A 25,923-nucleotide genomic window follows, 5' to 3' on the forward strand; every position below is an offset into this window, starting at 1 on the left:
AGTCACCCAGCTGGCTTTCATGGTTAAGGCGGGACTAGAACTCCCAGTGTCCTGGTGATTGGCCCAAAGTCACTAGTCTGATTTTTATGGTTAAGGTGGGACTAGAACTTCCAGTGCCCTGATAATTAGCTGAAAGTCACACAACTGGCTTTCATGGCTAAGGCAGGACTAGAACTCCCAGTCTCAGTTTCTAACCTGGTGCCTTAACCACTAGATCGAACTGGCTTAAATTCAGCTAGAAACCAAAGTATGAGAGAAATAATCCACTGTGTGTATGTTAAGAAATAGGATTCATCTTTAACTCTTTGCAAAGTATCAACATTCCTCGTCACTAAATGACTATTTATTTAGGGACTGTTCAAAGTTACAATGCCCCTGAAAAAAATGGACCTATAACTGTTTTTTTTCACATTTACCTTTGCAGCTTCCCCACGCTCATGTGATCAAAACTTGGTCGCTTGGCAACTGACTCACATTTACAACGGTTGCAGTGTCCCAAGGTTATTTGATCCCCTTTTGGGACCTTCTCACAAGCAAAGACAAGGGGGATGCCAGATCCACTTAACAACCGTGTTACTAACTTAACAACTGCAGTAATTTGCTTATCAACCCTGGCAAGAAAGGGCGTAAAACAGGGCAAAACTTAACAGCTGTCTTGCGGGGCTCAATTGCGGTCATAAATCGAGGACTACCTGCAGTTAGATTATTTCACAAGCCCATTTACCTTTATATGAGTGGTGCGGTGGCCTAGAGGTGGAGCTGTTGCCTCACACTCAGGAGGCTGTGAGTTTGATCCTAGGTAGAGGCAGCTATTTCTCTCTCTGGGCACAATGAGAATATATCTGCCGAATCGAACTCCGCACTGGTGACCGGAAGAGCATCTGGCCAGGAAACACTCAGCTCCATTCAAGTTGCTCCGACTCCACCTCGCAAGGGATTACGGGGTAATTAAATGACAATATATATATATATATATATTTATTACCTTTATATCCTCTCTCACAAACGCACACCACTTGTAATGTAATCCGGTCTTGATAACATCCGTTGGCAAACTGGCGCCCACTTTCCGGTCCATCTGGGCAAGGGCAAGGACGGCAGTGATCACCTGATCCCAAGATTGGATCTCCATAAAAACCAGCGAGGCACCTAAATGTCATAATACAAGGTTTCTCACAAGGCATATGATACAGTCAATTGATCCAATTGAATATGTGCTTATTAACCACTTTAGTATTTTTCTCTATGTTGTCCTTGAGTTACGGCAGTTCATTTAGCGACCGCTCAAAGCCCTGAGCAAAAAGCCATTGTTCACAGTTACGACCTTGGAAGTGTCCCCGTGGTCACGTGATCAAAATTCGACTGACTCATACTTATGACCGTTGCGGTGTCTCCAGATCACGTGATCCCATTTTGCGGCCTTCCGACGAGCAAAATCAACGGGGAAGCCGGAATCGCTTAACAACTAGGTTACTAACTTTTCAACGGCAGTGACTCACTTAACAACCGTGGCAAGGAAGGGGCAAAACTGACTGAGCAAACGTCTCACTTAACAACAGAAATGTGGGGCTCAATTGTGGTCGTAGGTCGAGGACTCCCTGCCTAAGCTGCGTGTGTGCATGCCCAAACTGAAAGGTGAACGCATGCGCGAACCTGCGTCAATGTGCACAAATGCGCACAGGCACAGACATGTGTATGCGATAACTTGCACATGGGTGGACATGCACGGATGTGCAAGAACGTGGACATGTGTGTCCACATGCGCGTACATGCATGCATGCACAGCAGAGACCCGAAGACCAGCCAGCGGGAGGGAGGGCATCCCAGCACTGGCGGCGTGGCAAGAGGTAACATCTTTTTCTTTCGTGAACTTCTGTTTCATCGTTGGCAGGGAGGGCTCTGCATGCCACCTCACCATCGCAGCCCCAGGCCTTTAAAAGGTTTTGTTGTTCATTTGTTTATTCACATTTTACCCCACTAAAAGGTAAAGGTTCCCCTTGCGCATATGCGCTAGTCATTCCCGACGCTAGGGGGCGATGCTCATCTCTGTTTCGAAGCCGAAGAGCCAGCGCTGTCCGGAGACGTCTCCGTGGTCACGTGGCTGGCATGACTCAACGCCGAAGGCGCATGGAACGCTGTTCCCTTCCCACCAAATGTGGTCCCTATTTTTCTACTTGCATTTTTTATGAGCTTTTGAACTGCTAGGTTGGCAGAAGCTGGGACAAGTCACGGGAGCTCACTCCGTTACGCGGCGCTGGGGATTCGAACCGCCGAACTGCCGACCTTCTGATCGACAAGCTCAGCGTCTTAGCCACTTTGCCATGAAAACCTGGTGGTTACAGTGTCCCAATAAAAGGTGGAAATGGGGGTGTTCCCAAAGGATGCTTTAAAAAAAAAACTTTAATCCTTTCCGAAATAAGATATCAGGGGAATTCTGGGAGCTGGAAGGCCACAAGTCTTAATAGATGGCCATGGTTGGACACCCCTGACGTTAAAACTTGCACGCACGCCCCTTTCGAAAACCCAAATTTTCTGGGTGGCCAAAGGAAGACATACCTCTCACAATTGGGTCCCGTGGTGTGATCACGGCAATGCAAGCACTGTCCGCTGTACGGATCGCACTCGTCTGCATGCCCATTGCACTGGCAGGCCTGGCAGCTCGGGAACCCCCAATATCCAGGCAAACATTGGTCACACTGACGGCCATAAATTCCATGGAAACAGTGGCACTGCCCGGTCTCCGGATGGCAGAAGGCATTTACAGACGCTTGGGCGTGGCACTCGCAGGCTAAAAAAAACCCCAACAATATTCAGATATCTGGATGAAATGGAGAGTCAGCGCCACTCAAAATCAACGCACTTGTGGATTTTTAAATCTCCAGCTACTGTATTTTTCAGAGTATAAGACGCTCGAAGTATAAGACGCACCTAGCTTTGGGGGAGGAAAAGAAGGGAAAAATATCTGCCTCTGCCTCCCAGCAATTTGCCTCCTTGCAACAAACAGCAAACAGTACAGACACTGTTTGTAATGTTACATTTCAGACTATACTTGTACAGATGCTGTTAAAATTGATGTGCTTTCCAGAAGTATAGTTATTCTCTGCTTATTTAAAAGAAGATACAATAGCACCGGGCCTCTTCAGATCAAGCATTGATTTTAAAAAGCTTCTTCATTTTGTTAAGCTGTCTAGAACAAAGCAGTCTTTAAAAAATAAATCTAATAATTTGAACATTCTATAGGCATTTATAGCTATTGACTTACTTCCTTGCAGCAAACAGCCTGATTAGCCCAAGGAAAAAAAAAATCCGCCTCTGCCTCTCAGCAATTTTTCTCCTGGAGCAAACAGCAAGTTTCACTTTCAGTTTCAGTATGGGCCTCCCGATCATCAGCTGTTTCAGGCTGCAGGGATTGCTAGAGCCTTTTGCAGCCTCCGCAAGCCCCATTTCCCCCATTTGTTGCAAGGAGGTAAATTGCTGGGAGGCAGAGGCCAAAGGGTGGGGGGCGGTGAGTGGGTAGGGCTACATTCAGTGTATAAGAGACACCCAAATTTTCACCCTCTTTTAGGGGGGGAAAAGGTGCGTCTTATACTCCGAAAAATACGGTACTTCATAGTGCTTTTACAGCCCTATCTAAGTGGTTTACAGAGTCAGCATTTTGCCCCCAACAATCTGGGTCCTCATTTTACCCACCTTGGAAGGAGGGAAATTTGAGTCAACTTTGAGCCAGTGAGATACGGGACTTAATGACCAGCTTTAGAAAAATAAGTCTCGTCAATAAAAGAATATTTGTAGCTCAAGGTTGAATTACCAGGTCCTTGGTGCTTTGAATGTTGTGGTTTTCTTGTTGGTGTTTTGTTATCCAACTAGGTAACATCAGCAGTGCTACGGGTGGGAGGGGGTGTTGTACAGGAGGGGCAGAATGTGGAAGGGAGAGGAGGAAGAGGATGAGAAATAATGTGGTGTCCTTGGCGCTCTCTGAGCTTGGTGGTTTTCTAGCAGACATTTCATTACCCAACTAGGTAACATCATCAGTGCTAGAAGGGAGGAGGAGGAGGAGGAGGAGGAGGAGGAGGAGGAGGAGGAGGAGGAGGAGGAGGAGGAAAGAGGAGGAGGAGGAGGAAATAATGTAGTGTCTTTGGTGCTCTCTGAGCTTGGTGGTTTTCTTGCAGACATTTCATTACCCAACTAGGTAACACCATCAGTGCTAGGTTGGCAACGAAACATCTGCAAGAAAACCACCAAGCTCAGAGAGCACCAAGGACCCTGCAAATTATCTTTTTTTAAAGCTAGTTCATGAGGATGTCTACAGATGTGGTAGAAGAGGGGAACGAATACATGTACATATTTAAAAGTCTTACAAAGTAACATTTCAGGGTTTGGGGAAGGAAGACAGAACTTACGTCTGCATCCAGTGGGGCCAAAGCCAAAAGTGCCCGGGGCACATTTATCGCATCTTCGGCCGACGACATTTGGGCGGCATTGACAATGTCCTCCGTTGGGATCACATACGGAACTGAGTGAACCTTGGGGGTCACACTGGCAAGCTGGGGAAAAAAAAGAGAGAGAAAAAGAGATATTTGGAACAAGTCCTTCATTCATTCTTTCCTTCCCTCCTTCATTCCATTCGTACATTCTCCAACTCATGTTCTATTTCAGGCTGGGAAATCAAGTTCTAAACCAAGAGTCTCCAAACTTCAGATCTCAGATTAACAGAGTTGGAAGGGACCATGTAGGTCATCTAGTCCAACCCCCCCAGCTCCTGCCCAAGCAGGAGACCCGACACCATTTCTGACAGATGCCAATCTAGTCTCTTCTTGAAAGCCTCCCGGGATGAAGCTCCCACAACTTCTGAAGGCAACTTCTGTTCCATGGGTTGATTGTTCTCACTGTCAGGAAATTCCTCCTTATTTCCAGATTGAATCTCTCCTTGATCAGTTTCTATCCGTTATTCCTTGTCTGGCCTTCGGGGGCTTTGGAACATAGCTTGACCCCCTCCTCTCTGTGGCAGCCCCTCAAATATTGGAAGAGTGCTATCCTGTCTCCCCTGGTCCTTCTCTTCCCTAGACTAGCCATGCCCGGTTCCTGCAACCGTTCGTCGTATGTTTTAGCCTCCAGTCCCCTAATCATCAAACTTGGTAACATGAAGACTTGTGGGCTTCAACTCCCAGGATTCCCCAGCCAAGCATGGGGGAATTCTGGGAGTTGAAGTCCACAAAGCTTTAACATGGCCAAGCTTGAAGACCCCTGTTCTCAACCGACTTACCTAGTGCGGTTTCATGCAGCAGGGCTGAAATGCTGAAAATTATGTTCCTGCAAACATCAGTCATGGGGGTTTTGACCACACTTCGGCTGTTCTCCAGGCAGCGATATCTCTGGAAGGTTTCCCAGGCGCTGTTGGTGGTCACGTCATCGCCTCTGCCTCCAACCGTGAAGAGGTCCAGGGACTTGCAATATGGCATGAGAACCAGCTGCGAAATGACGTTAAACCAAGCCGTGTTACTATATTTTAAGACGGACAATCCAAAAGTTGTTATCTTCCAAAGATACACTCCAGAGAGGTCACAAGAAACTGGTGGCAGACTCCGACAGTGAGGAGGGTTGGGGAGGAACCTGGGCCAGTCCTGGAGTCTGGGGAAGGCTCTGATGAGGGCTCTGCATCGGAGGCATCCGACAGTTACCAGCTGCCTTCGGAGTTGGAGATCAGTGGGGCAGAAGAACAGCTGGAGCCTGTTCCCGATGTGCGCATGCACAGAGCTGCCAGGAGAAGGGAACAGCTAAGGAACAAGGGCTAACTCAGGAGTAAAGGCACAAGTGGAGAGTGAATGGCCCCTCCCAGAGGGAATAAAGAGGAGCGAAAGGGGAGTGGAGCTTGCAGGAGACAATTACTTTGTTTAATTAGTTAATTAGTTTAATTAGAAGATTTGTTCGTGATATCTCAGAGACTCCTCGCCAAGTATTTTCTTGTACAACGTTGTGTTTGGAAAATATCGGCCTGGCATCTCTCCAAGCCTGATAAGGTCTGTGGTTGTAAATTCACCCTTGAAAGACTGTTTACCGGGACTTTGCTGGATGTGAATGAGAGGAAATCACATTAGCTTAATAAAAAGGATTTTGTTGGGACAAGGAGTCTGCTTTGTGATTTTGGGAAGCTTAGGTCAGAACAGAAACACTCCCTAGGCAGTTGGGCTATGCCCGTTTCTTCCACCTCATCTCAGTGGCCCAGAAGCCATTCCTAGGTTTTCTCCGATACGGGCAACTTTCCGAGAATTTCAGCCAGCATTCCAGAAAAAAAGTAAAAATAAAAAAAGCGGAACTTGCGTTCCATCTGCAGCTATGTAATTAAAATGTGAGGCAGCTTATTCTGTGGGGTCCTTGGTGGTCTCTGAGTTTTCTTGCAGACGTTTCATTACCCAACTAGGTAACACCATCGGTGCTAGAAGGGTGTGAGGTTTGCGCTTGTTTGAGCACTCGGCTTCCTTGTAGCATTGATGATGTTACCAAGTTGGGGAATGAAACAGCTGCAAGAAAACCATGAAGCTCAAACAGCGTCGTTGTCCTCCCCGTCCCCCTCTATTCTGACCGAGGCTTCCCAAGAGCATGAAGCAAACTCCTGGTCCCGACAAAAAACCCCTTTTATTAATTGACTGTGAATTCTGCTCATTCACATCCAGCAAAGTCTTTCAAGGGAGGATTTACAGTCACAGACCTTATCTGGCTTGGAGAGCTGACAGGCCAATCTCTGTAAAACCTGGCAAGGAGTCTCAGAGAGTCACGAACCAATTAAACAAACTAATTGCCTCCTGCAAACTCCACTACCCCTTCGCTCCTCTTTTATGTCCTCTGGGAGGGGCCATTCACCGTCCATCTGTGGCCTTACTCCCATGCCGACCCCTGTTCTTTAGCTGTTCCCTTCGTCTGGCAACTCTGCGCATGCGCACACTGGGAACAGGCTCCAGCTGTTCTTCTGCCTCACTGATGTCTGACTCTGAAGGCAGCTGATAACTGTCAGACGGCTCTGGCCCCCTCTCTGCCTCCGACACAGAGCCCTCATCCGAGCCTTCCCCAGACTTCAGGACTGGCCCATCTTCCTCCCCAACCTCCTCACTGTCCGAATCTGCTGATAACTCTGCTGGCCACTGGTAGGCCACCATATCTTCCTCCCGTGGCTGTGTTACACTAACGGGCTGATATTAGCATCCACTTACTGAATCAATGAGGGTGTATGGATTTTCCACCTCTGTGTTTGAGGAGTAGTGGGGCAGCTCCAACCGAACGGTGTAATTCAGACCCTTTTCAAAGCATATGGGGCGTGGAAGGACAGCGTACCTGTGTTAGCAATAGGACATCCATGAAGAGAAAACAAAGGGGCAGATCCCACGGCATATATTGGGCATACAAGCGCTGGGAATTCTGGAGACTGTTGGTTAGATGATACCAAGCTTTTTCTGTTTATTGTTCCTTTGTTTTATAGAGGTAGTTCTCAACTTACAACCATTTATTTAGTGGCTGTTCGTGGTGGCGCGGTGGTTAGAAAGTGGTACTGCAGGCTAATTCTGCCCACTGCCAGCAGTTCAATCCTGACCGGCTCAAGACTGACTTAGCCTTCCATCTTTCTGAGGTCAGTAAAATGAGGAGCCAGCTTTTTGGGAGCAATAGGCTAACTCTACAAACCACTTAGAGAGGGCTGTATAAGCCCTGTGGGGTAGTACGTAAGTGTAAGTGCTATTGCTGTCACCAACTTACAACCTCACGGAAAAAAGGGACTCACAACTGGTCCTCACACAACCATCACAGCACCAAAATTTGTATACATAAAGATTGCATACTCATCTCATCAGTCTTTGGAAGTTTCCCAGCTGCCTCCCAACAAGAGAAGTCAATGCAGAGAATTCGCTGAGCCACTTCTGGATTCATTTTAACAACTGCCATCATTCCCTCAACCACCATGGCAAAAAAGGTGGTAACATCAGAAGGGACTCACTGAGCAACCGCCTTGCTTAACAACGTAAATTCTGGTCTCCGTTGTGGTTTTAAGTCGAGGGCTACCTGCGTTTCTCTTTTGAGACTCACCTGGAACCGGGCGATAAGGATACCTCTTGATTGTCATCGTCAGGAACCGTATTGCCGCATCTACTACTAGGAGGGATTTGGCCCGGGCGATATACACTGATGGTAGCTTTCTCCCAGTGATCTGGTAACTAGGAAAAACGATCCCCGTTAATTTCAAAACTCCAAATATACCCTGTAGATATCCATCAGGTTGTCTAATGGAGGAATTGGGACTACATGAATAATACTGAATTTCTATGCAACCTTGCTTTGATGTGAGAGTAATTGAAGAATCTGTCACACACATCATCAAATTGCCATTGGTACAGAAGCCACATAGAGCCAGTTTGGTCAACTGGTGAAGGCACCAGTCAAGAAAGCCTCTTGGGAGACTTTGGGTCAATCATCAGGAGATGGTGAGTTCTAGTCCCGCCTTAGCCATGAAAGCCAGCTGGGTGACCTTGAGCCAATCACCAAGAGACGATAGTTCTAGTCCCGCCTTATCCATGACAACCAACTGGGTGAACTTGACCCAATCACCAGGAGACTGTGAGTTCTAGTCCTGTCTTAGCCATGACAACCAACTGGGTGAACTTGACCCAATCACCAGGAGACTGTGAGTTCTAGTCCTGTCTTAGCCATGAAAGCCACTGGGTGATCATGAACCAATCACCAAGAGATGGTGAGTTCTAGTCCCGCCTTAGCTATGAAAGCCAGTGAGTGACCTTGAACCAATCACTAGGAGACTGGGAGTTCTAGTCCCACCTTAGACACAAAAGGTGTCTTGGACAAGTCTCTCTCTCTCTCTCTCTCTCTCTCAGCCCAACAAACCTCACAAGGTTGGTTGTTTTTGTGGGGAAAATAGGAGAAGGAAAGTGATGTTGGATATGTTCACCAACTTGAGTTATTCATAAAAGTAACAAAGACAGGATTATAAACAAAGAAACAAAAAAATACATAAGTTAATAAAAAAATAAACATTCAGATCACCAAGTACATAGATGTTTAACTCAGCAGGTTTTAAACATCTTCTAAAGCAGGGGTGTGAAACACAAGGCCCAAGGGCCGGATCTGGCCCACGGAGTGCTTAGATCTGACCCTTGAGGCTGCCCCGGAAACAGCAAAGGACTGGCCCAGGGTGTTTCTGCCAGCGAAAACGGAGCTTGGGAGGGCTGGGGGTGGCACTCCTGAGCTCCATTTTCACTGGCAGAGGGTTGCAGGAGGCCATCGCAGCTGAAAACTGAGCTTGCGATGTGATCAAGTGATGTCGAGCTGGCCACGCCCACACAGACCCCCTGAGGTCAAACACAACCCTGACGCGGCCCTCAACGAAATCGAGTTTGACACCCCTGCCTTAAACAGCCAGTTACCTGTGGCTCGTATCGAATCAGGACATCATATTCCATAGAAAACGGAATATTGTCAATGTAGAATTCCAAATATTCTCCTTCGGGGACTCTCACGAATCCTATTCCAGTCCAGGAAGGTATGCGGTCTTGGGAATAGAGGCGTTCCACTAAACTCACACCCTACAAGAGAGGAGCAAATTATTAGTAGCAAGACTTGGGTATGCACAGAGAGGAAAGGACTTACACATTCCTTCAATGGAAGAACAGATGGGGAAGCTAATGGAATGGGCCAAGATTGTGAAGCTGAATACTCTGGTTAAAGAAGATATTTTGTCTAACTTCGTGTCTACTTGGAAATCACTGTTGGACATTGTGTTAGAAATTTGAAAAAAAGAGGAACATTTAATTTTGGGATTGGACAGTTAGGACTGTTACGGTTATAGAAAAGGCGGGATTACAATAAACTAAAATAAACTAAAATGAAATGAAATAAAAAATAAAGTAAAATAAAGCAAAGCAAAGCAAAATAATAAAGTAATAATGAAATAAAATATTATAAAATATTATAAAATATAAAATAATATAAAATAATAATATAAAATAATATAAAATAATAAAATAATAATATAAAATATATAAAATAATAATATAAAATATATAAAATAATAATATAAAATATATAAAATAATATAAAATATATAAAATAATATAAAATATATAAAATAATATAAAATATATAAAATAATATAAAATATAAAATAATATAAAGTATAAAATAATATAAAATATATAAAATATAAAATAATATAAAATATAAAATAAATATTGTGCATTATTGTTGATTTTAGAATAAGAGGTTTGTGTATTTTATATTAGTATCTACACCAAAGAAAGTTGGAACATTCTTTTTTCCTCTTTTTCATTCTTTCTACATTCCTGAGTTTTACTTTTTCCCAAGCCGTCTTTCTTTTGCTTTTTTATATTTTATCCTTTGATGAGACTTAATAATTAGTTTAAAAAAAAAGAACAGGAGCAAATTATATTCTTCTATTTTAAGATAACACACAAATGTTATGCGGAAAATGTAGCTTAAAAAAAATACTACGAGGAGACTATTCCAGCAGTTTTCTCCAGATGTGTTGGGACTTTTAATCCCAGATGTCAAATTCAACTTCTTACTGATAGATGTTTGCCAAAGATGACTAGGAACAGATTCCGTTCACATGCATGTATTGTTTGTTGCTATTAGTTGACAAATGGCCTTTGTATGTTTTCCTATACTGAGACAAACTATGTATTGAGAATTGAGAGTTCAATCTCAGGTAGCAACAAATGTTTCTCTCCCAGGGCGGGGAGAGAAAATGTCTGTTGTGAACTCCGTATAGGTGTCAGGAAGGGCGTCTGGCCAGTAAATTCTCAGCTCCACCGAGTTGACCCAGCTCTACCCCGAATCAGAGACTACGGGTTGTACAAAAGGGAGAAAAATCCACATTCTAATCAGAAATCAAGAAATAAGAGAAATCAACTATTCCTCGAATGATGAAGACCACATATAAATGTACACATAAATGTGTGTATATAAGATCTGAGGAGCAGATGAAAAGGACTCAGAGCAAGTCTTCTGATGTGTTTTGATTGCTAGCTAAAGTTGGTACTCACAGGGCCAAATTTAGCATCCTCTGCTTCATAGACATAATGATCTAAAGATATGAAAAAATATCCAGGTTCCACTTCCTGGCACTGGCGGCCAATCAGATGTGGCCTGCACTGACATTGGCCAGATTCACTTGAGCAGCTGAAAAACAAAATGAATTTATATTGGACTTCTTCAGGACATTTTCTTTGCCTTTTTTCATTGCACACCGACAGACCGACAGGCAGACAAACAGACCGACAGACAGACAGCTAGCTAAGTAGATAGATGATGATAGATAAAATCAAGATATCTAAGAGTAAACCACATAAATATCTATAACCGAATCATTGATATTTCTATGTAATTAAAGAAAAGTTTACGAGTTTCAATGAACTATCAATCAACCAGAATCTTCAGGACATTTTATATGCCTCTTTCCATTGTATACCAAAGAGAGAGAGAGAGAGAGAGAGAGAGAGAGAGAGAGAGAGAGAGAGAGAGAGAGAGAGAGAGAGAGAGAGAAAGAAAGGAAGGAAGAGGGATGGAGGAAAGGAAGGAAGGAAGGAAGGAAAGAAGAAAGGAAGGAAGGAAGGAAGGAAAGAAAGAAAGAAAGAAAGAAAGAAAGAAAGAAAGAAAGAAAGAGGGAGGGAAGGAAGGAAGGAAGGAAAGAAATTCAAGATATCTAAGAGTAGATAACTACAAGTGCCCATAACTCAAACAGAGATATTTCTGCATAATTAAAGAAAAGTTTGCAACAAGTTTCACTGATCTCTCAATCAACCAAAATGAGTTTCCATCAAACATCTTCAGGACATTTTATATGCCTCTTCTCATTGTACACCGGGAGAAAAAGAGAAGAAATTCAAGATATCTAAGAGTAGACAACCACAAAGTGTCTATAATTCAAACACAGATCTTTCTGCATAATTAAAGAAAAATTTGGAACACGTTTCCCTGATCTGTCAATCAACGCAGCCACCCATCCATCATGAATTATGGATTTAATTATTACTTCATAGACAGACACCCCCAATACAGAGGCTTAGGTTCAGATCAAATAAGTGTCTTTGAAACCATCCAATTCAAAACTCTGGAATAATGCTAATGCTAATACTCATACCACGACTATGGCAAAGGCAAGCAAGGGTAGGACCAATAGTCATAAGTGCCTGGGGCACAGTCCCAAAACAACTGGAGCACCACTTGAACACCGTAGGCATTGACAAATTTGCCATCAGTCAATTGCAGAAGGCGGCTTTACTTGGAACTGCTTCCATCCAGCGACGAGATCTGTAACACCGTCAAACATCCAGATTTGCCTATCCCAGGTCCTGGGTAAGGACTCGATAGGTAGACAAAAATGCCAAACCCAATCTGAACATCTGGCTGACTGTGTAATGAATCACCCTCATCCTCGGAAGCAGGGAGAAACATTCTCCTGTCTGGTGGAATTATTACAATCCCAGATAGATTTCGTCAAACTTCAGCTGTCAAACTCCACTTGGCCCCACAACTCCATCTTTTGTTATGGTCCCCCTCTGTTGTTTTCCTTCCTTCACAACCACAACTTAGATTTTTTTCCCCGGTGCAGCTGTGCGCTCAGATGCTGTGGGATGGCCCTACAGTTTATTTGGGATGGAATTTTTTTGCTGAGGACCTACATCCCTGTCTCACCAGAAACTACGGCTGTGAAAACAGGAATCTGGACGGCTGAAGGTTTTAATCTAAACCGTCCGGATGAATGAGGTCATTTTCTTGGGAGAGGAAATGAGGGACGCTGGTTAGGTCGAGTACTTTGAGCGAATGACACCCATTCACAGATGGTTTTGCAATCAAGACATCAGGATGTCCAAAGGTTAGGCGGCTTCATGGCCCCGCTGCGCGACTTTAATAGGACCATGGAGAATAGCTACTGCCTGTGTGAGAAACAACTCAGGAAAAACGATCAGAATAAAAATAAGAGTGTGGGGTCAAGATGGGCCCCATCTTAATTTCCTCAGAGAGCTGGGACGGTAAATCTAAAATACAGCGATGAGTTTTAGCTGAAGCAATCGGATTGCGGATTAGTTATATTGACTGCCCAGAATTGCTAGGAATTGGGCGGCATTTACATTTCGTAGAGGAGAGGGGAGTAGAAGAGAAGATAATAAGAATAGAATAGAACAGAACAGAACAGAATGTAGAGCAGAGCAGAGGAGAAGAGGAGAGGAGGAGAGGAGAAGATAAGAGGAGAAAAGGAGAATGGAATGGAATAGAATGTAGAGCAGAGCAGAGGAGGAGAATGGAATGGAATGTAGAGCAGAGAAGAAGAGAAGAGAAGAATAGAATACAATAGAATAGAAAGTAGAGTAGAGTAGAGTAGAGTAGAGTAGAAGAGAAGAGAAGAACAGAGTTGGAAGGAACCTTGGGGGTCTTCTAGTCTAACCCCCTGGTCAGGCAGGAAACCCTACACCCCTTCAGACAAATGGTTGCCCAATCTCTTCTTAAAAACTTCCATTGTTGGAGCATTTTGCAATTGACTGATGGTGACGTTGTCAACGCCGACGGGGATCACACGATCCCCTTTTGGGACCTTCTGACAAGCAAAATCAATGGGGAAGCCAGATTCATTTAACAACCATGTCACTAATTTAATAACTGCAGTAATTCACTTAGCAACGGTGGCAAAAAAAAATGGGGATAAAATTCGCTTAACAAGTGTCTCACTCAGCAACACAAATTTTCAGCTCGGTTGCAGTCATAAGCCAAGAACTCTCTGTATTTTACTTAGTACAAACAAGGAGATGAGCCTATTAAGAAAAGAACTAGAACAGGATACACCTAAATAGCACAACGGAAGACTGCTGCTGCTTTCTGGTTTCCCCCAGTTGGCAATTCTTTGAAGCAAAATCCAGTGAGATAAATTCCTCGTCTACTCAAGCAAAAAGCTTAACAGCGAGCTGAGAAAGGAAAGGAGATGGAAATTCAAATCCAAATGTATTTAGGAAGGAAGAGTGACTGGATCGAGAGGAAAGGCCGGGAAACTCAAGGTTGGATGGAGTTGAGATTCTCAAAACAGGAAAGGTGAAAAGTTTAGAACAGAACGGAATGACAGAGTTGGAAGGGACCCTAGAGGTCTTCTAGTCCAACCCCCTGCTCAGGCAGGAAACCCTACACCCATTCCATACAAAGAGTTGTCCAATCTCGTCTTAAAAACATCCAGTGTTGGAGCATTCACAACTTCTGGAGGCAAGCCGTTCCACTGATTAATTGTTCTAAGTTAATAATTTATCAATCAATTTAAATAATAAAAGGCAAGTGATGAATCAACGAAAAAACATAAGAAATCCGAGATAATTAACAAAGTTTGGAGAAGTACAGGAATGTGTTGATATCCACTAGATTTACTTAGATTCCCCCCCCCCCAGCCCCACCATCTTGAGAGGTTTGCAACATTTAGCACCTCGGGAATAGAATATTCTAGAAAAGTCTAGAAGGGGGGTTCCTCCTGAAACATAGCCACATAAAAAACGCATTTAGAAAGTTTATAGGTAGGTTTGACAGTGGGAATTGAACTTACTTATTGTTGAGCGATCCTCCTTGATCACAATCACAGGGGCGACACCCCTCCATATCGTTGCTCAGCCCCCAGTTTTCAGGCTGCAAGGGAAGAATTGGGACATTACAGGTAGAAGAACATCCAACAAAGGAGAATATGTGTAGCTCAGGGATGACACGAAGGGGTCCTTGGTGCTCTCTGAGCTTAGTAGTTTTCTGGCAGGCGTTTCATGACCCAACTAGGTAACATCATCAGTATTACAAGGGAGGGAGGTTTGCGGAGTGGAGGAGGAAGAGGAGGAAGGGGAGAGACAGGAGATGGAGGAGGAGGAGGACTATGGAGGTCCTTGGTGCTCTCTGAGCTTGGTAGTTTTCTTGAAGACATTTCATTACCCAACTAGGTAACATCATCAGTGCTAGATAGTAGATAGTAGAGATAGATAGGCGATAGATGATACATGGATAGGTAGGTAGATATGTAAATGTAGAGATGGATGACTGGATGGATGGAAGGATGGATGGAGATAGAGATAGGTAGGTAGGTAGGTAGGTAGGTAGGTAGGTAGGATAGATGGATGGATGGATGGATGGATGGATGGATGGATGGATGGATAGAGATAGAGATAGGTAGGTAGGTATGATAAATAGAAGATAGATAGATAGATGATAGATAGATGATAGATAGATAGATAGATAGATAGATAGATAGATAGATAGATAGATAGAATAAAGGAGAATATTTGTAGCTCAGGGTTGACATGAAAGATCCTTGGTGCTCTCTGAGCTTGCTTGTTTTCTTGGAGGCGTTTCACTACCCAACTAGGTAACAGCATCAGTGCTAGATAGTAGATAGCAGAGATAGATAGGTGATAGACGATACATGGATAGGTAGGTATGTAGATGTAGAGATGGATGGATGGATGGAGGGATGGATAGATAGATAGATAAGGAGGGAGGGAGGGGGATAGATAGATAGGTAGGTAGGTAGGTGGGTGGGTGGGTAGGTAGATAGATAGATGATAGATAGATAGATGGATGATAGATGATAGATAGATAGATAGATAGATAGATAGATAGATAGATAGATAGATAGATAGATAGATAGATAGATAGAAGCATTAACGGAGAATATTTGTAGCTCAGGGATGAAATGAGAGTGAGTTCTTGGTCCTCTCCTTGCTTGCTTGTTTTCTTGTAGACGTTTGATTACCCAACTAGGCAACATCATCAGTGCTAGTCAGAAGAACATCCACTGAGTCACAACCAGCCAGGACAAAAGCCAGCGATAACTCCCTTTTTTCAGAGCCCCCATTGTAACTTCGAAGGGTCACTCAACGAATCATTGTAAGTCGAGAACTCCCTGTCCTTGAACCTCTGACATAAAGTTCACCCCAAAGATTTCTGCCTTCAACTTCCTTCCATCCACACAGTATTCATAAACGGGAGGACCTACCAGGCACTGGTTGCAATGCTTTCCTGTCACCAGACGTTTACAGTAACAGTTTCCGGTCTCGGAGTCACAAGGATTCCCGCCAGGATGCGTGCCCAGTGGGTTGCAAGCACAAGCTATATTAGGAAGAGCAAGGAAACAAATCGGGATCAGGGTGTTTTGATGAACGTGGCGGGTTACAAGACTTGGGACAAATATTTATTTCAACACCATCGCTCATTTTTTTTCCCCTCTGGAGGTTTAATGACAAATGACTTTTCTCTCTTTCCCTCCGCAGTTTATGTTTCTCTCTTTGGCTTATTTGTGCTTTTTTTTTTAATTAGTTCATGATATAAAATAGAAAAGCACAAGAGCAAATAGTAGGAAAAATAGGGGAAGGGGAAAGTGTAGAAAAGAAGGGGAGGACAGAACAAAAAAGGCATTGACTTCCAACTCCCTTTGGTGCAGTAGAATAAGACAATAGCAACAGCCCTTAGACTTATACACAGCTTCACAGTGCTTTTACAGCCCTCTCTAAGCGGTTTACAGAGTCAGCCTCTTGCCCCCAACAATCTGGGTCCTCATTTTACCCACCTCGGAAGGATGGAAGGCTGAGTCAACCTTGAGCCAGTCAGGATCGAATTCCCGACTGTGGGCAGAGTAACCTTTCAATGCTGCATTCTAACCATTGCACCACCACAACTTAAATAACAATAACAATAACACTTAGACTTATATACCGCTTCACAGTGCTTTACACCTCTCTCTAAGCGGTTTACAGAGTCGGCGTATTGCCTCCAACAATCTGGGTCCTCATTTTACTGACCTCGGAAGTATGGAAGGCTGAGTCAACCTTGAGCTGGTGGGAATCGAACTGCCGAATGGCTGGCATCAAACCTCAACTTTTTACTTTTACATAATAGTATAAACTAGCCATTTCTATAACCATGAATTTATCTAATTGATAAAACCTGAAATCAAAGTTTCATTTTTTTCTACTTCAAGCATAAAGTCCAGAAGTGGTTTCCAAGTAGAAATAAATGAGATTTTTTTTCTTTGATCAAAGAAAGCAGTGTCTTATTTGTGCTTGTGTGTATTTAACAGCAGGCTAAAGTTTCAATGAAGGGTACGACAAAAATTAAAACCAGTAGTAAGTAGTGTGCCATCAGGGCATTCTGTACGAGCTGACATAAAAGCATCAAAAACAGAAGTACATCTGATGCTTACTCATACTATATTGGTCCGATAATATGAAATATACAGCTCAATAATACACTGGAAAGTTCATCGCACCTAACTATAGGCATTCGCACAGGCGTCAGGAAGGGCATCTGGCCAGTAAATTCTCAGCTCCATCTAGTCACCCGAACTCTATCCCAAATTAAGGGAGTTGCACAGGAATATTTTCGCAGAAGTTCCACAAGGAATAGAATTAGAGATAACTTACTGGTTCAAAAGCAAATTGAACCATTTCACCTCTGAAATGTCCTACTCGCAATGGTGTCCTGCAATTGGAACTGGGAGATGTAGAAATTTGATCAATAAATAAAAATAAATGAAACAAGCCCAACTGCATAGTCAGGGAAGAAACACACCCTCTCTTAAGCATCTCTCTCATATGACACCAAATTCCAAACGAATTGATCTTAATATCAGTGAAATAAAATGACATCATGGCAGGGACTTCAGCCTTGTAAAAATGATATATCGGCTCCTCAGCTCCCAAATTCCATTTCTCAAAAGTTTGTTCAGCCTCAACACAACCAGATTGCACTTACACTGACAGCCCAGAGGGTTGTCGATGCTTAATCCGTAAAATCCTTCCTTGCAGGTGTCGCAACGTTCTCCTTCCACAAAGAATTTGCAACGACACTGTCCCGCGATGAGGCCGGCCGAGTAGTCGGTGTATCGATCGCAGATTCCGCCGTTCTCCGAGCCCACCGGATCACAGTTGCACGCTAAACAAAGAAACACATTTTCTAATGCGCCCACACCAAGGTACATAAAGGTAGTCCAAACTTATGACCCCTACCGAGTCCAAAATTAAGGAATGGACATTGGCAGAAAAATAGCAGAATGGGTATTGCAAATGCCTTTTATAACTCAGTTTTCTCCAATTCATTTGATGCCTAAATCTCATTATGTCAGAATGATTGATAGGATTTCCTTATTTCATCAGCTTCAAGTAGTCCTCGACTTACAATCACAATGGAGTCCAAAATTAAGGAAGCGATATAAGCATTTTAAAAAGCAGGTAATGAGTATTGCAATTGTCTTTTATAACTCTGTTTTCTCCAGTTTTTTTTAAATTTATAAATCTCATTATCTCAGAATGATTGACGGGATTTCCTTATTTTATCCACTTACGTCCACAAATGAACTCAAAATTTCCATTCCATTTAGCAAAACAGCCGTTAAGTGAATTTTGCCTCATTTTATGACCTTTTTCATCAGTTCTTTTGATGTATAAATCTCATTATCTCAAAACAGAAATAGGATTTCTTTATTTTATCAGCTACATATAGTCCTCGATTTACGACTACAACTGAGTCCAGAATTAAGGAATGGACATTAGCAGGAAAAAAAGCGGTAACAAACATTGCAATCATCGTTTGTAATGTAGTTTTGTCCAGTTCTTTTAAAGTACAAGTTATTAACACGGTTGTTAAGTGAATCTGGCTTCCCCATGGATTTTGCATGTCAGAAGGTCGTAAAAGTGGATCACGTGATCCCGGGATACTGCAACCGTCATAAATAGGAGTCAGTTGCCAAGCAGCTGAATTTTGATCACATGACAATGGGTCCTAAGTGTGAAAAACAATCCTAAGACTTTTTTACTGCCATCGTAACTTCAAACGGTCACTAAACGAATCAGTTGTAAGCCAAGGGGTGCCTGTATTTCCTGAGAAAAAAGACGAAGGACTTACGTTCACAAATATGGGGATCGCGGATATCCCTCTCCGGATGTTGAAAGTAGAAGGGCTTGCACTGCTCACAATTGTGCCCCACCGTGTTGTGTTGGCAATCGTCACACACCCCACCGCTGGTGTTTCCAGTGGCTATGTAAACAGCCATGTCAAAATGGCACTGCGCAGAATGCTCGTTGCAATTGCACTCTTAAGAGAACAAGGAGAAAAATTAAAGGCGAGTCGCGAGATGGGCAGCAAATGCATTTGATAAGTAAATTAAACAAACAAGTAAAAAAACGATAGCCTAGTGTGACCGTAGAATGACGGTCCCTAATCTCACAAATGAAGGCGAATAGACCAGGGGCGGCTTCCGGCTTTTGTTACTCCTGGTTCGCTCAGGGACACGTTTCGCACGCGTGCGCAGTAGAAAAAAAAGTTTTTAAAAACAAGATGGCGCCGTCATAGGCGCTGCCAATAGAATCGGTTTGGGGGCGTGGCCAGCCGAGTTACTACATACTCGGCCGAACTGATCAGAACTGGTAGGAACCCACCTCTGGAATAGATGTGTCCCGGGATAATGTTACAGGATCCATTCTGGGTCGGTCAACAAGACCAGTGATTTTGTCTTCCGAGTTTTCGGAATCGTGCTGGAGCCCATCCTCAAGTAACTTCATTGTATGTTTTGGGCTGTTCTGCGTGTGGTATTTATATGGCGTCTATTGTGTGCAGCTTTTTAGATGTGGATCGGAGTGTTGGTGGCTGGCTGTTATGTCACTGGCTACTGTTTCCTTGTGCTGCCAAGCCCTCACCTCCTAAGTACTTGGTAAGGTGGTGGTAAATCAGCCCTCCTGTTGCCTGACGAGGGGCCTGTTTTCCAGGCTTCAATCACTTCTCTGGCTGTTTTTGTGCCTGCTCGTCCAACAATCTTAATCGGGGCAAAATTGAATGTATGTGCTTCTTTATTGCAATGCGAAGCTACCAATGAGCCCCTAATCTCTTTATGGATAATATAAACTTGCTTTTAAAAGCACCTTGTAGGGGTTCTCTGGGGCAGGGGGAAAGATAGGATCCTGTTCTCAAATATTACAGAAAAAATCCAGCCTTCCAGTAATTTTGATTTCTAATTCTTCCCAAGGTTTGGCAATTCTACTTTGTATTTTCAGCTCTTCAGAAACTCTTCAGTGCTCATGATAGAATACTTTTAGCTGAATTCATTCTCATCTCTTGGATCAAAGGTGTCAAACTCAAAGCCCGTGAGCCGAATCTGGCCTGCAGGATGCTTAGATCTAGAAATTACAAAGGACCAGCCCGTAGTGCTTCTGCCAGCGAAAACGGAGCTCTGTCTTCGCTGGCAGATGGTTGCAGGAGGCCATTGCAGCTGAAAATGGAGTTCTCAAGGGCTGCCAACAGCCCTCCTGAGCTCCGTTTTCACTGGTCGATGGTTGCAGAAGGCTATCGCAGCTGAAACGGAGCTCGGGAGCCTGTTTTCACTGGCAGAGGACTCGGATCGCCACAGACACCCCACACACAAGTGACGTCAAGCTGGACACGTCCACCCTGCCCCCCCGAAAGTCAAATACAACCCGGACGCGGCCCTCAATGAAATCGAGTTTGACACCCCTGCCTTGGACTACTCATAAAAGGACAGATACTCAGCCAAGATCAAACTTCAATGCCAGAGACTTTACAAGTAGTGATTAATGTAGTTACAACTTACTTTTGCAAGCGTTGCTGTTTCGACCTTCTGCGGGACGCCACGGCAAATCGTGGTAGAAATCCAAGCACTGCTCGCAGTTTAACCCTTTGGTGTTGTGCCGACACATGCAATGGCCATGGACCTGTCAGAAAACGAGACAACCCAGCTCAGAGAGTACCAAGGACGCCTCCGATTTCATTTCAGATGAAAGTTGTTTTCTGTCGTCAATCAAGGACGAAGCTTTTCCACACCAGTGGCAGAATGACAAGGAAATAAACATCAGGAAAGCAATGCAGACGTTTACCATTCCTTCCACCTCTTCGTCGTAGCCATGCACCGGGGCGCATTCGCTGGCGTGCCCGTAACAGAAGCAGTTCCCACGCACCACCATGTCATAAACGGCGTAATAATACTTTTCTTTGATTTCCATTCTGGAATCCAGAAGGTTGTCTCCCAGGGTGTGCAGCTTGGCAAAGTTGATTCTTAAATTTGTAATCTTTAACATATCTAAAAAAATAGAAGGAAACCAAGAAAACTCATGTACCGTATTTTTCGGACTATAAGATGCACCGGAGTATAAGATGCACCATGATTTTGAAGAGGTAATTTTTTTTTAAAAAAGATTTTGCATTCTGCAGGCCTCCCAAACCCTCTGCACGCCTCATTCCCCCCCCCTTTGCAAAAAAGGGTCACGCAGAGCTTTGGGAGGCTTGTAGAGTGCTCCTAGGACTGGGGAGGAGAAGGGGGGGGCAAAAATGAGCAAATAACAACTTGTTTTTTGCAAAACAGGCCATTTTTTTGAAAAAAGAAAAAGGGCATGCAGAGGCTTTGGGAGGCTTGTAGAGCACTCCTGGGGGCAAAAATGGTCCGTTTTTTACTCGTTTTTGCCTTCCCCATCCCCCAGGAGCACTCTACAAGCCTCCTAAAGGCTCTACATGTCTATTTTTGCAAGGGGGGGGGGTGTTCAGTAGGCCAAAATTCTGTATTCAGTGTATAAGGCGCACCCTATTTTTTTGGGGGGGGGAAGGTGTGTCTTATACTCTGAAAAATATGGTATATTAATCTTTTTAAGAACATTACAGGTAGTAACACTACATTATATTAGTCCTCGATGTACGAACACAATGGAGTCCTAGATTTATGTTGTTAAGTGAGAAATTGGTTAAGCGGGTTCTGCCCCATTTTAAAACTTTTCTCACTATAACAACCGTGATGGCACAGTGGTTAGAATGCAGTACACAGGCTACTTCTGCTGACTGCCAGCTGCCAGCAGTTCAATTCTATCCTGCTCAAGGTTGACTCAGCCTACCATCCTTCTGAGGTCAGTAAAATGAGGACCCAGATTTTTGGGGGCAATAGGCTAAGTTTGTAAAGTTTGCTTAGAGAGGGCTGTAAAAGCAGCGTGAAGTGGTATATAAGTCTAAGTGCTAGTGCTACTCCTCCCTTCCTTCCTTCCTTCCTTCCTTCCTTCCTTCCTTCCTTCCTTCCTTCCTTCCTTCCTTCCTTCTTCCCTTTCTTATTCTCCTTCCTGGTGGCCCAGTGGTTAAACTGCAGTATTGCAGGCAGACTCTGCCAATGGCCAACAGTTCGATTCTGTCCTGCTCAAGATTGACTCAGCCTTCTGTCCTTCCGAGGTCAGTAAAATGAGGACCCAGATTGTTGGGGGCAAGAGGCTGACTCTGTAAACCGCTTAGAGAGAGGCTGTAAAAGCAGCGTGAAGTGGTATATAAGTCTAAGTGCTATTGCTATTGTCTTATTCTACTGCACCAAAGGGAGTCAGTGAGCAACAGAAATTTTAGGGACTCCATTATGGTCATAAGTTGAGGACTGCCTGTGTATCATTCATGAAGCATTATAATGTGACTCAAAGGGCACCAGCTACTACAATCTAAGACGCAACGGAGAACAAGTACAAAGTCACTTCAAAACACAAGCGAGAACTATTCTTAGCTTTATTACGTTCTCCCCCACTTAGCCAGAATGAATTCCTCTACCAAAAGATTCCCAATCTTTTTCTGATGTTGCATTAGCTCAGGGCATTGTGTGGAGGGAGAGTATACAAACTCTCCTCTCTTCCTTTTTAAATTAATCCCACTATTGCAAGGGTGTCAAACTCGATTTCATTGAGGGCCCCAACAGGGCTGTTTTTGATCTCGGGGGATGGGATGGGTAAGGCCAGCTTGACACCACTTGTGTTGGGGGCGTGGTGTATGGTGGCCCAAGTGCACTGCTAGTGAAAATGGGATGCCAAGCTCTGTTTTCTGCCGCGACACCCTCCTGCTGCCCTCTGCCAGTGCAAACAAAGCTCGTGGGGCCACACAGGGTCCCCCCTGCCCCCATTTTTTGCTGCATCGGCCTCCTGCCACCCTCTGCCAGTGAAAACAGAGCCCTCCAAGCTCCGTTTTCGCTGGCAGAAGGTGGAAGGAGGCCGTCGCGGCCAAAAATGGAGCCTAGGAGGACCGAACGCAGTCCTCCCAAGCTCCGTTTTCACTGGCAGAGGCGCCACAGGCCGATCCTTCGCGGTTTCCAGGGGTGGCCCTGCAAGTCAGATCTAAGCACCAGTGGTGGGTTCCGGATCCCATCGCAATCGGTACACTGCGACGGGGCTGGCGTCTACCATGTGCACTTGCGCTGCACATGCATGCACACCCACCGCCCTGTGAAGCTCCAGCTGCTCGACAGGTGGCGGTCGCTGTGTGTACATGTGCAAATGGCCCGGTTGACTCAAACACAGCTAAGGAATGCGGTCGGGCGGTCGGGCCGCCAAAGCACCATTCTGGTACAGCTGCTGCTGCTCCCAGCAGCCACCGATACACCCATACCAGGACGTACCAGCTGGAACCCCTGCTAAGCAGCGTATGGGCCAAATCTGGTCCACAGGCCTTGAGTTTGATACCCCTGTACTAATGGAATCACTGCAAGGAGATCCAATCTGTCGACACTGAAGGAAATCAAGCTTGGCTGTTCTTTGGAAGGACAGATACCGAAGTTGAAGCTCAAAGACTTTGGCCACCAAAAAGAGAAGAGAGAGGACTACTCGGAGAAGATCCTGATGCTGGGAAGGATGGAAGGCCAAAGGAGAAGGGGAACGGCAGAGGATGATGGGTAGATAGGGTCATTGATGCATTGAATGAATGAGTTTGGGCAAATTCTGGGTGACAGCAGAGGACAGGAGGGTCTGGCATGCTGCGGTCCAGCGAGTCAAACACAACTTAGTGACTGAACAACAATTCCCATCAAATGATTTCCAGCTAAACTAAGCTTTCACGTTATATCACATATCAGGCCTATTGCCTTATTGAGCTAAAAAAAGAATGGTTTGGTGGCCCAATGGTGAAGACATTCGCCTCCTGCTCAAAAGGTGGAGAGTTGAACCCTAAATAATGGCAGATGTTCCTCTCTCTTAGGACGCAAAGAAAAAATATTTGCTGTGAACCCCATGTAAGCGTCAGGAAGGGCATCCGACCAGTAAATGCTCAGCTCCATCCAGTTGCCCCAACTCTACCCTCAATTAAGGGATTATAGGTAAAGGTTCCTCTCGCACATATGTACTAGTCATTCCTGACTCTAGGGGGTGGTGTTCATCTCCGTTTCAAAGCCGAAGAGCCAGCGCTGTCCGAAGACATCTGGCCAGCATGACTAAATGCTGAAGGCGCACGGAACGCTGTTCCCTTCCCACCAAAGGTGGTTCCTATTTTTCTACTTGCATTTTTACGTGCTTTCAAACTGCTAGGTTGGCAGAAGCTGGGACAAGGAACGGGAGCTCACTCCGTTACGCAGCGCTAAGGATTCGAACAGCCAAACTGCCGACCTTTCTGATCGACAAGCTCAGCATCTTAGCCACTGAGCCACCACGGCCCTTAATTAAGGGATTACAGGGTCATAAATAGGGATATTGTGTTAAACGTTCCTACGTTGAAAATACCACCAGATATTGGTTACATTTTTAAAAATCAGATAAGCCTGTTCTTATATCAAGAGTGCATACAAGCGCAACTTTTTCTGTTGTTTTTCAGCGTCAGCAAAATACTAATCCGAACACACAAATCAGGTAGCTTATAACTAAGTACCGGATCATGCTTGTAATTGTGTTACAACTTTAAAAGCTTTTATTTTATTTACGATCCGTTTTCCTTTCATCCTAAGACTTCAAACAGACGTACACACATGTCTCCTCCAATCATTTGAACCGTACTGAACTTTGCTTCATCAAGGTTTTTCCATCCCACATCTGGAACTATTCCTCGGGTCTTCCCTCATTTTCACTAATCCTAGGGGATCTTAGATGGAGTGGAAAATAATCTCCAAACACTTATACGAGTAGATAAGTTGAAAGAAGCGAGATGATTCACCCTAAGTGCTTTTTAAAGATCACCAACACTAAAGGCGGCGATGAAACCGTTACCAAGACTTTGAAAACTTAATTATGCTCCCATTAATCTTTCTGGATGATGGGTACCCCCAAAATATTTTAGCTCCCTTTCATGGATTTATAAGCACTCTTGTTTCACTACTCCTTTGATCTCTGCGGGAATGCAGGTTGGTGTTAATGAAAATTCTTCGGCAAGGAGATACCGCTGTAGAGTTGATATGAAGTTCAGTTGAGGCCTACTGAGATCTGGGCACCATCGATGAACAGAATGTATTGTTCGCCCCACGGATGTCTTAAAATGTTTTTTTTCTTTTAATTACAGCCATATGTTCTTCTGTTTAGAAAAACAAATTGTGCAATTTTCAGAGCACTAAACGGGAGAGAATGATGCTAGCTGTCTCTAAATGTTGAGTAATTTTGACCTACCGGGCAAAGTTAGAATGCATTGGATAGAAAACAAAGAAGAGGATAAAGGACGGAGAACATGAATGTGACCTGCTGGAAGTGCAAAAAAATGCAAGGGACATTCTATCATATGTGGTGGACCTGTCCGGAATCTCAAAAATATTGGATGAAAATTTGGAAATGGATACAACAAATTACAGAGGAACAAATAGAATGCAAACCGGAACTCTTCCTGCTGGGAATAACCAAGGGGAAATATAGAAAGAAAATTAAATACATACTAATACACCTGTTGACTACAGCTAGAATAACATTTGCCCATTGTTGGAAACAAAGTAATACTCCCCCAGATCAGGGGTCAGCAAACTGCAGCTCTGGAGCCGCATGTGGCTCTTTCCTCCCTCTGCTGCGGCTCCGTCACCAGTCGGTGCCACAATTTTGAGAGGAGCTTCCGGTGGGGGGGAGAGGGGGGAGAACCACAGTGCGCCAGGAGAAGACTCTATGGTGAGGGGAGGGTTTTCCAGTCGTCTCCACCATTGAT

At 44.3% G+C, this 25,923-nt stretch overlaps 1 protein-coding gene across 1 annotated transcript in view; it reads right to left on the reverse strand.

The window, feature by feature from the left end:
• Positions 1–25,923, reverse strand: part of LAMB1 (laminin subunit beta 1) — a 73,986-nt gene that overhangs the window by 32,305 nt on the left and 15,758 nt on the right. Inside the window, 14 exon segments of the mRNA XM_081957131.1 lie at positions 986–1,149; positions 2,557–2,788; positions 4,401–4,544; positions 5,264–5,468; positions 7,206–7,326; positions 8,071–8,198; positions 9,420–9,578; positions 11,058–11,193; positions 14,594–14,673; positions 16,025–16,137; positions 17,779–17,958; positions 18,928–19,116; positions 20,627–20,747; positions 20,910–21,112. Of these exon segments, the coding sequence (XP_081813257.1) occupies positions 986–1,149; positions 2,557–2,788; positions 4,401–4,544; positions 5,264–5,468; positions 7,206–7,326; positions 8,071–8,198; positions 9,420–9,578; positions 11,058–11,193; positions 14,594–14,673; positions 16,025–16,137; positions 17,779–17,958; positions 18,928–19,116; positions 20,627–20,747; positions 20,910–21,112 (2,175 nt within the window).

Source organism: Natrix helvetica, assembly GCF_964273705.1.
Source record: "Natrix helvetica genome assembly, chromosome: 6".
In the NCBI taxonomy this organism is placed as follows: Eukaryota; Metazoa; Chordata; class Lepidosauria; order Squamata; family Natricidae; genus Natrix; species Natrix helvetica.